Source organism: Aegilops tauschii, chromosome 5 (assembly GCF_002575655.3).
Source record: "Aegilops tauschii subsp. strangulata cultivar AL8/78 chromosome 5, Aet v6.0, whole genome shotgun sequence".
NCBI lineage: Eukaryota > Viridiplantae > Streptophyta > Magnoliopsida > Poales > Poaceae > Aegilops > Aegilops tauschii.
Genome location: NC_053039.3, coordinates 224,259,777 through 224,270,759, shown reverse-complemented (window position 1 = coordinate 224,270,759; position 10,983 = coordinate 224,259,777). Strand labels below are relative to the sequence as shown.

The window sequence follows — 10,983 nt, the reverse complement described above, 5'->3', positions numbered from 1 at the left end:
GACACGATTTGATCATGAAATAATTTGCATTGGAGATTTAAAGGACCACGTTCATTGCAAAGTTCACAAGGATGGCAAAAAAATTTACATCTTTCAGCACAATCATCTAGCCTCTCTTGTAACTTTTTCGTTCTAAATATTTATGCTTCTTACAAAATCTATCTTCCCTTTTTGGTGTGCAAAGGCACTCCCAATTCATTCCGCAAAAAGTGACATGCTTATAAGAAACATTTTTTTCATGACTTGTGCAATCATCATTAGCATTTTGGATATTCAAAGAATTCACACTAACAACATTTCAATCATGCTCATCATTCAAATATTTTGTGCCAAGCATTTTATTGACTTCTTCTTCTAACAATTGATCACAATTTTCCGAACCATCATTTTCAAGAAAGATATTATAAAGATGATCAATAATAGGATGCAACCTAAATTCCATTTTTTGTAGTTTTCTTTTTATAAACCAAACTAGTGATAAAAAAAGAAACTAAAAGATTCAATTACAAGATCTAAAGATATACCTTCAAGCACTCACCTCCCCGGCAACGACGCCAGAAAAGAGCTTGATGTCTACTACGCAACTTTATTCTTGTAGACACGTGTTGGACCTCCAAGCGTAGAGTTTTGTAGGACAGTAGCAATTTCCCCTCAAGTGGATGACCTAAGGTTTAACAATCCGTGAGAGGTGTAGGATGAAGATGGTCTCTCTCAAACGACCTTGCAACCAAATACAAGAAATCTCTTGTGTCCCCAACACACCCAATACAATGGCAAATTGTATAGGTGCACTAGTTCGGCGAAGAGATGGTGATAAAAGTGTAATATGGATGGTAGAAATATATTTTTACAATATGAATAAATAAAAATAGGAAGGTAGAAAATAGTAAACGGGCACAAAAACGGTATTGCAATGCTTGAAAACAAGGCCTAGGGTCCGTACTTTCACTAGTGCAACCTCTCAACAATGCTAACACAGTTGGATCATATGATTATCCCTCAAAGTGCAATAAAGAATCACTCCCGAGTTCCTATTAGTGGAGAACAAAAGATAGAATTTGTTTGTAGGGTACGGAACCACCTCAAAGTTATTCTCTCCGATCAATCTATCCTAGAGTTCGTACTAAAATAGCGCAAGCTATTCTTTCCGATCGATCTAATCAAGAGTTCGTACTAAAATAACACCAAAGCAAATTCATATTCATAATACTCAATCCACACAAAGAACTACAAGGAGACCCCAAGGTTTCTATCGGAGAAAAGATGATAAAAACGTGCATCAACCCCTATACATAGATTACCCCAATATCATCGCGGGAATCTACAAGTTGATTGCCATTACGTATATCAAGTGAATCAATATGATACCCCATTATCACCTCAAGTATTCATACCACAAGACATACATCATGTGTTTCCAAATCTAAACATTCAATCTGACATGAAAAAACTTCAAAGGGTAGAGATTCAATTCATAACCACAAGAGTATAGAGGGAAGAAACATCATATGATCCATCTATATTAACAAAGGCCATGATATAGATCACGAGAGAGAGAGAGAGATTAAACACATAGCTACTGGTACAAACCCTCAGCCCCGAGGGTGGACTACTCCCTCCTCATCGTGGTGGCCGCCGGGATGATGAAAATGGCCACCGGAGATGATTCCCCCCTCTGGTAGGGTGCCGGAATGGGTCTAGATTAGTTTTCGGTGGCTACGGAGCCCTACGGCGGCAGGACTTCTGATCTAGGTTAACCCCGAAGGGTTTTGGAATATTTGAGAATTTATAGTGTAAAGAGGGGGTGCGGGAGGCTACCAAGGTGGGCACAACCCACCTGGGCGCGCCCGGGGGGCCTGGCGCGCCCTGGTAGGTTGTGCCCCCCTCGGGGCACCCCCCAAGTGCTGCTCTGGCCCATCGGGAGTCTTCTGGCCCTAAAAAATCCACAAAAAATTTCGCGGTGTTTGGACTCCGTTTAATATTGATTTCCCGTGATGTAAAAAACAAGCAAAAACAACAACTGACACTTGGCACTGGGTCAATAGGTTAGTCCCAAAAAATGACATAAAGTTGCTATAAAATGATTGTAAAACATCCAAGAATGATAAAATAACAACATGAATACTTCATAAATTATAGATACGTTGGAGACGTATTAGAGGACGCCACAACCCCGACGACCGCTGTCTGTGGTGGGGCGTGCCCGGGCGCAGGCTCCACTTCTTCCTAGAGCACCTCGAGGCCGGCAACGAGCCGCCGCTCGAGTACCCGGTGGCCCTGGCCCCTGTCCCCCGCCGCAGTGGCGGCCCTTGGCTGCCGATGCGAATGGTGGGCGGGACCTCCTCCTCCTCCCGCTCCTCCGGGTAGCTGGCGCTCGCCAACGTCAAGGCCGAGCCCGTGGAGACGCCACTCGGCCGGCGCACCCGCGGCGACGCCCTCGTCATCAACGAGGGTGGCCGTGCCTCCTCTGCTCCTTCCTCCCGCCTCGTCAAGCCGAAGAAGGAGCCGGGCCTCGTCGCCGTGAAGAACGAGCAAGAGGACATGGCCGCCGCCGACGAGGCTGCCATGAAGTGGGCGCGTGAGGACTGGGCCCGGCTGGAGATGGAACCCCGACGCCGCGCCCTAGAGGAGATCGCTGCTTGGTGCCGCGGCCGCGACGAGGGCGGCGTCATCGTCCTCGAGGACAGCGACGACGAGGCGCCGCCGCCAGCCAAACCAGTCCGCCAGGGCGACCCCGGGGATGGGTTCAGCAGGGGCGGTGGCGGCGTGAAGAAGGAGAAGGAGGAGGACGACGACTACAGCGCCTTCAGCAAGCTCTTCGGCCTGTAGGCGAAGCTACGAGTGCGAGCGGCGGCGGCGCGACGTAGTAGTAGTTATCCTTTTTTTAGATTATGTTTCCAATATGTAAAAAACGATGGAACGCCTAAATTTCACCGAATCTATATCGTGTTTCGCCGAATTTTGGCCGAGTATGTTTTCTAAAAACCTTAAAAAAAAGGCGCATGGGCGACCTGGGACGACGGCCGGGAACCCGATCAACCCCATTGCCGTTTTTTCACCCACGGCGTCTCAGAGCGGCGCTATTTCAAACCTCTGAAGGCCGATCGGCTGGAGATGCTTTCACACCCATGCTCCATCGGAGAGAGAAGTTCACTGGCAGAGAGTATTGCCGGGTCCGCACCAGCTGCCGCACGCCGCTCGCTCATAGGACCAACGCGGCATTCCTTCCACCAGCACAAAGTTACATCCGTGCCCTTGGTACTTGACTCTGGCTGCACCGAGTCCACGGACGGCGGCATAAGAGGAACGTCAGATGTGCTCCTAGCGATTTGTACTTCCCGGTGGCCGCACCGTACGCCAGGTCCACCAGGACACCCTCTTCCACCTCGCGTCCACACTTGTGCTCCTGACGGAGATTCTCTAGAGCTCCCTGGACTCTCCTCACCAGCCACAGACAACTTTGACCGTCCATCGAGCCTCGCGATTTGTTCAGGCTGCGCGAACTCGGTGCACCGGGACCACGCGGGGGAGCGCGGCACCACCCACGCAGCCTGCCCCCATTTTCTCCTCACACGTATCCCACCAACTCGATCCCCCGAGCTCAAACATACACACACACACACACAGCGCAACGCCTCCCAGCTCGACTCCACGTGCTGCCGCCGCCGCCGGCGTAGACCTCCCGTTGGCCGCCATGGACCCGCGCTTCCAGCTGCCCACTCCGGTGCCGTCCTCCGGCGGCGCTGGTGTGCGAGGGCACCACCGGCGGGCCCATTCGGAGACGTTTCTGCGCTTCCCCGACACCGACCTCTTCCTCGACCCCGATGGAGACTTCTCCTTCTCCGACCTCGACTTCCCATCCCTCTCCGACGACTCCCCGGCGGTCTCCGACCCGACCCCGCCTCCTCCCCCGCCGATGGCGGCCAGCTCGTCCCAGACACCGGCTCCCCGTCCACCGGGCGGGACCCACAACAGGAGCCTCTCCCTTGACGCCGCCTTCTTCGAGGGCCTCGCCTTGCAGGGGGGAGGAGGCGGGGGTTGTGGTGGCCATAAGAGGAGCGGGTCCATGGATGGGGTGAACTCGCCGTTCGAAGGCGAGTCGGCGCTGTCGGGCGGGCTGGACTACGCCAAGAAGGCCATGCCGGCCGAGAGGATCGCCGAGCTAGCTCTCCTTGACCCCAAACGCGCAAAGAGGTGAGGAAATAAATCTTCAGCTGTTCTTTCTCGATCCGGAAGGTGGTGTCATCTCATCTACTGATGCAATTTGTCATGTGAACCATGTATATATGTTTTTGACCTGCTGACGGTCCCTCACGGAGGTCCCCTGAGTGAACTATCGTTAGGTCATCCGAGCGAATGCTGCAACCTGAATGCGTTTCCTAAAAAAAATCACTCCCAGCGAAAGATGATTGCCGGTAAAACAGATATATTGCCATGCTATTGTATAAAGATTTGCCATGTTGTAAAGAAAAAAAATTGCAATGCTAGCCGAAAGATTAATTTGCCATGCTGCAAGAGAGTAATTGCCATGCGGTTTTAGGGATTTGCCATTACGCAACGAAAATTCCCAACTTAGTTCAAGATTTGCCATGCTGGCAGACGAATATTGCCATGCTACATCAAACGGAAATGGTGAAAATTCCCATGCTCTAAAAAATAGAATTTGCCATTCCGGATGTGTTTGCTCAGATTGCCATCCTGAGCGAACCGTTTAGTGCCGTCATACCGTAGTTTGCTCAGAGGGATGCGTGAGAGTGAAAAGTGATTGCCACATGTCTTGCTTTGAGATTTGTACACAGGAATTGAATGTGTCACAGCGCGTTCATTAAAAAAAAACCTCTGAGCTGACGTCAGATCGTTAAGATTTTATATTTTTATTAATGGACCATGTATGTTAATGTTTGTAGTAATTTCTGCTACTGAAAGTGTGCTATCAGTTCTGAGATCCTGGATATCTGGATGATAGTTGCAAGGTCTAGGGTTTGTCTCCTAGTTGTGTTTGGGTTGTACGAATTTAGGATAATTGTCAGTTTTGAGATCTCAGATATCTGGATGATAGTTGCAAGGTTTAGGGTTTGTCTCCTAGGTGTGTTTGGGTTGTACTAATTTAGGATAATTGTATGTGTGCATGTAGGATTTTGGCAAACCGGCAGTCGGCAGCGAGGTCGAAGGAGAGGAAGATCAAGTATACCGGTGAGCTAGAGAGGAAGGTCCAGACACTGCAGACCGAGGCCACTACGCTATCAGCACAGCTTACACTTCTCCAGGTATGGGATTATTTTATTAAGGGGTGTGAGATGAGTTTTTTTTTAATGTAATCCACTATGTTCATTGGTCAATTGTGATGTTTGACATGTAGCATGATCCTAATAGAGTAACCTATACAAAAACCAAAGTTTAACTCATAATTTGTTCTGTTCTGTGTTGAAGTAGATAGCTGATTGTATGTTTGCTGTATATACTTTATAGCATGTTGTTGCATTCAATCCTTTACATTGAATTTGAAGATGCTTAGTTGGGTCATCTGCAACTGAAGTTGTTGATAGCTCCGAGGCTTGAAACGAACTAATTTATGTTGATATGTAACTGTGTTTTGTTTTGGGAGTAGTGTGGAAATGACACACATAGTACTGTTCAGCTTTTGAATTGTGTGACAGTGTGAAGAATTTACATTTCTTATTAAATTTTTGTCACGGACTAGCTTTATCATCAGCATTTACATTTTGCTAGAATTGTGATATACATTGAGAACAGTTTACTGTAGGTATATAAGTCAGTAGGACAGAACACATATATGAACTGGATTGCCCTTCACATTAGTCCATGGTGCGTGTATACATTGTTCATTTTAAACAGAGAAGAGCCAAAGTTTTGTTGATGAATGGACAAGCATTATGGTAATTAGAGTAAGTAGTAAAGCATGAAAAGTTACGACAAATAGGTCTAGCGATGTATCTCTTCGTGTGTGTCAGTGTGTGTGAGGGAGGGAGGGAGGGCTACAGACGACAACAATAAAACCTTTAGTCCTAAACAAGTCGGTAGGCTAACCCATAAGATCCCAAAACCAACTCATGGTTCTGGCACGTGGATAGCTAACTTCCGCACACTCCTATGCATGGCTAGTTTGGTGATATTCCAGTCCTTCAGATCATTCTTTACGGACTCCTCCCATGTCAGCTTTGGTCTACCCCGACTTCTCTTGACATTTCAACACACTTTAACCGTCCGCTATGCACTGGAATTTCTGGAGGCCTGCGCTGTATATGCCCAAACCATCTCAGACGATGTTGGACAAGCTTCTCTTCAATCAGTGCTACCCCAACTCTACGTATATCCTCATTCCGGACCAGATCCTTTTTTGCGTGGCCACACATCCATCTCAACATGCACATTTCCGCTACATCTAACTGTTGAACATGTTGTCTTTTAGTCGGCCAACACTTAGCGCCATACAACATTGCTGGTAGAATCGCAATCCTATAGAACCTACTCCCTCCGCCCCATAATATAAGATGTTTTTGTAAGCTAACATAGTTTGCAAAAATGTCTTTACATTATGGGACGGAGGGAGTACCTTTTAGCTTTTGTGGCACTCTCTTGTCACAGAGAACGCCAGAAGCTTGGCTCCACTTTATCCATCTGACTTTGATTTGATGGGTCACATCTTCATTGATATCACCATCCTTCTTTAACATTGATCCCAAATATTGAAAGGTGTCCTTCTGAAGTACCACCTGCCCATCAAGGCTAACCTCCTTTCTCCTTGTGCCTAGTAGTACCGGAGCGACACCTCATGTACTTAGTTTTAGTTCTACTAAGCCTAAAACCTTTCGATTTCAAATTTTGTCTCCAAAGCTCTAACTTTCTATTAACCCCCGTCCGACTATCATTTACTAGCACCACAGTATCTGCAAAGAGCACCATGGGATATCTCCTTGTATATCCCTTGTGACCTCATCCATCACCAAAGCAAAAAGATAAGGGCTCAAAGCTGACCCTTGGTACAGTCCATTTTAATCGGAAAGTCATAAGTCTCGTCATCACTTGTCCCAACATTATCGTACATGTCCTTGATGAGGGTAATGTACTTTGTTGGGACTTGTGTTTCTCCAAGGCCCACCACATGACATTCCACAGTAATTAGTACTCCCTCCGTCTAGGTGCATAAGTCATCTTAGGTTGTGCGCCGCGACCAAGGCGGAGGGGAAAACGAGAGAATTTAATGTTTATTTGCTAATTAATAGCATTGCATGCAATGAACTAACCACTGCATGTCGTGTTTGGTAGTCTCAAGTCATTGAAAGCATGCACGTCCCACATCTCTTATTGGTTGATATGTCAAGAAACAAGAAACGAGGTGGGAGTTAATGCACCGCGCCTAAGTGTTTTTGGATTATTTGATTTTCGTAAGGTGACTTATACACCTAGACGGAGGGAGTACAACTTTGAACACCCCCCTTGTTCTTGAAGATTGGTACTAATATACTCCGCCTCCATTCTTCTGGCATCTTGTTCGCCCGAAAAATGAGGTTGAAAAATTTAGTTAGCCATACTATCGCTATTGCTATGTCTCCTAGGCCTCTCCACACCTCGATGGGGATACAACCAGGGCTCGTCGCCTTGCCTCCTTTCATCCTTTTTAAAGCGTTCTTGACCTTAGACTCCTGGATTCGTCGCACAAAACACCTGAGGGTATCATCAAAGGAGTCGTCCATCTCAATGGTAGAGCTCTCATTCTCTCCATTGAACAAAGGGCCACGGACATGCCAAAAAATAGCAACCATCAAACAAAGGCCAAAGTTTTGAGCACTACCAAACATTTGGCGGTGTTCCTTTGGGTACAAACCAAACACAACCCTTATGTTTCTGGTTACATATTATTCACGTGCCTTTGGGGCTTTGCATAGGCATCTACAATTATTGATAAGACCTCTGTTAACTATTACCTCGGAAGTAAAGATGATTATAGTATATGTTTGCTGAGTCAGTGTTACTAAATTTAGTCAAGTTTCCATGTAAGTAGAGTTTGCAGTTTTGCATGGATGTTCAATTTTTTTGGACCATGCTAGCACAAACCCCCCTTTCTGTATGCCACTGAGAATATTCGATCGTAATTGCTAGTAGAGTTTTAATCCTCTTGCTTTTTCGTGTGGATATGATCTTTAATATTGGTGATATAACTTTTTTTTTCATATATAGCTTATTCTCATATATAATCTATTGCTATTACTTGAAACACAGAGGGATACTTCTGGTTTAACTACCGAGAATAGAGAACTCAAACTTCGGTTGCAGTCCATGGAGGAGCAAGCTAAACTACGGGATGGTATGTTCTGATCTTCCGCTAGAACTTCTTCAGTTCTTTCGGTAGCCATTATTTAAATTCTATGAAGTTTGCCTGCTACTGATCTCTGAATCTGTTGACATGTTGGCTGGTTATTTAGTAAAGCGAAATTCAGTATTTGTGTTTTTCTAGCTCAGGGATGAACATAATAAAATGCTCCATTCCGTACCAAATGCAGCTCTAAATGACGCTCTGCGAGAAGAAGTCCAGCGGCTTAAGATAGCTGCAGGGCAAGCTCCAAACATGAATGGGAGTCAATTCAACGGCGGACTCCAGCAGATTCCATCCTATTTCTCTCAGCAACACCAGCGACAGCAGCAGCAGCAGCATCAACAACAGATGGCTTACTTAGGTGGGCACCAAGCTCAGCGTCACCATCCAAACCATCACCAGAGCCCATCGAATGGTGGCCAGTCGCTGAGTGGTCTGTCCCTAGACGACTCCATGGATTTCATTTGAGGAACACTAGGGCCCTCCTATTAAATCATACACCAACTGCAACTCAGCATTGTACAGATAGCTAATGTACTATCTATGCATATGAATCATTGGTAGGGTAGCTAGCCTTTCTTTGTATTTCTATCATTAATCAGAAAGCATGCTCTTGTATGACATAATCTCCTCTTTCCCTTCTTTGTCTGTTTCTGGAGAGCAATTGATGATACTGGGAACTCTTACTTACAATGTGCTTTTCAGGTCATAACTGTTATGAGATACACTTGTTAGATACTGAGTTGTGCACTTGTAGTTCATTACTGGCATCTCTAGAACTTCTTCGGGGTTGTTTCAAAAGTAATTTGTTCATACTTCTTTTTGAAGTCTATAGAACAATGGTCAGGTTTCTTTCATTTAATTGCTCCAGCGAACTGGCACGGGCGCATCATCTGAACTGCCGAACACTTGGCTTTATTTGCAAGAAATTCCATGTCGACTAGACAATGAACATGCATACACTCACTCTTATGAACGCAAACACGCACACCCTACTCTTATGAGCACCTCTCAAAGACTGAGCCGGCGTATCATCTTGAGATTTACAAAGTCATCATAGGCGCCTCGTCGTCGACGGGAACCCTGAAATAAGAATGCGCGTCGCCGGAAATCCTGAAATAAATCCAAAAATAAATACGAGAGTCAGGATTTGAACCCTGTGGGCTGAGGATAACACAGTCCCTCTAACCATTCAACCATAGGTTGGTTCATCAAAGATAGATGTGTTGAAGTATATACATGGATTGACCCTGGCCACGGGCCCAAGAGCGTTGTGGATGTCTTGGGCCCAGTACCGTAGTCCGCAGGTGCAGCCCCTTGCAAACTGTCCTCTGCTTGCGGCGTTGCCTGGGGACCAAGGCGAAGATGAGCAACGTCAGCTCCGCGATGCAACGGCCATGGATCCAGTGGTTGGACAAGAAGAGACAAGTTTTGCCATCCCCGACCTGCGATTAGCTAGAGGCACACACAATCGCCATGACCTTGGGATCAGGAGACAACGGGAGGTGGATGAGGCTGATGGGGCAGAAATCGAAGAGGGAGTCGTCATCAACACGCTTTGGGAGCAGGGTGATGTACGCCTCATTAAGCTTCTGGAAAGCACCGTATTGAGGGAGTAGAACTTGCCAAAGGTATCGCAGATGTCTTCTTGACAATATCTCAACAACCCTGACAGCGTGTTTGGTCGGGGGTAATTAGAGCTAGGGAATGAGAATTGAAGGGGTACGAGACTTCAAATCTATTGTTTGGTTAGGGGGATTGAGAGTTCATAAGTGAATAGTCCAACTCCCACCGTTTTATTAACAGGGAAGGGGTGGGAGTTGAAAGAGAATTGTTTTAGTGAGTCAATCTTAACCCTTTATCATAACTTATGTTAATTTCCCTTGTCTATTTTCTTGTCAATTCCCACGAACCAAACACGGGAATACAGTTTCTCCTCAAACTCTTACACATAATTCCCATCATGCCCCCAACAGGGGATTGGAAATAAAAAGACTCATCCCATGTCTAATCTCAATACAACTCCCTACATTAAACTCCCATTCCCTTTCCCAAATTTTGCCAAATGCATTGTGAAGGAATTCAGAGGTGAATCCGTCGGGCTCTAGTGCCTTGCCGGTGGACATAGCCTTGATGGAGCCCCTCCCCTTGAGTCCCTCCCCTCCCCCGCCCGCGCCACTGGCAACTCCGGCCGCGGCGGCCATCCACCTCCCCTCCACCATTACTCTTGCCATCGCCTGTCGGCGTTCCGGGAACGGGGGTCCCCAGACTTGCCTGCCTACGGCCCATGGCGTGGCTAAGCAAGCAGGCCGTACGACCCATCTTCATTAACAAGGCATCCAAGACCCTCGCGAGGGTCCAAGCCTCGCGAGGCGGACGACACAAGACCTCCTCTGGAGTGGCCTAGCCAGGCAGGCTCAGGAGGAGCGGAGATATCAAGGCGGGGCAAAACCTCACGAGGCTCTCGTGACGCGAGCCGTGACGCACGGCACCAGGCGGGCGCCAGCGCGCGCAGCGTCCTTATTTCCTCTTTGGTGCTAAGGAGGCCGGCGCAGGCGAGGAGTACCGAGGCATCAGGCAAAGGTTGCTATATTGGTGCAACAAGACCAAGACCGGGAGGACGGCAAGACGGAGGTCATCGTGGAGCC

General features: G+C 47.2%; 1 protein-coding gene across 1 annotated transcript; it reads left to right on the top strand.

Moving 5' to 3' along the window:
• Positions 1–3,556: 3,556 nt before the first annotated feature.
• Positions 3,557–9,073, top strand: LOC109757710 (transcription factor VIP1). Its single transcript, XM_020316537.4, has 4 exons — positions 3,557–4,194; positions 5,135–5,267; positions 8,242–8,326; positions 8,523–9,073. Exons 1-4 carry the CDS (start codon positions 3,695–3,697, stop codon positions 8,801–8,803), a joined length of 999 nt encoding a protein of 332 aa, XP_020172126.1. The 5' UTR covers positions 3,557–3,694; the 3' UTR covers positions 8,804–9,073.
• Positions 9,074–10,983: the final 1,910 nt, after the last annotated feature.

What these genes read in the sequence shown, in the direction of transcription:
- LOC109757710 (XM_020316537.4), top strand. Translation starts at nt 3,695, where the DNA reads ATGGACCCGCGCTTCCAGCTGCCCACTCCGGTGCCGTCCTCCGGCGGC. An exon ending in CACAGCTTACACTTCTCCAG is followed by an intron (nt 5,268 to 8,241) that starts GTATGGGATTAT and finishes CTTGAAACACAG; the next exon opens with AGGGATACTTCTGGTTTAAC. An exon ending in GCAAGCTAAACTACGGGATG is followed by an intron (nt 8,327 to 8,522) that starts GTATGTTCTGAT and finishes TACCAAATGCAG; the next exon opens with CTCTAAATGACGCTCTGCGA.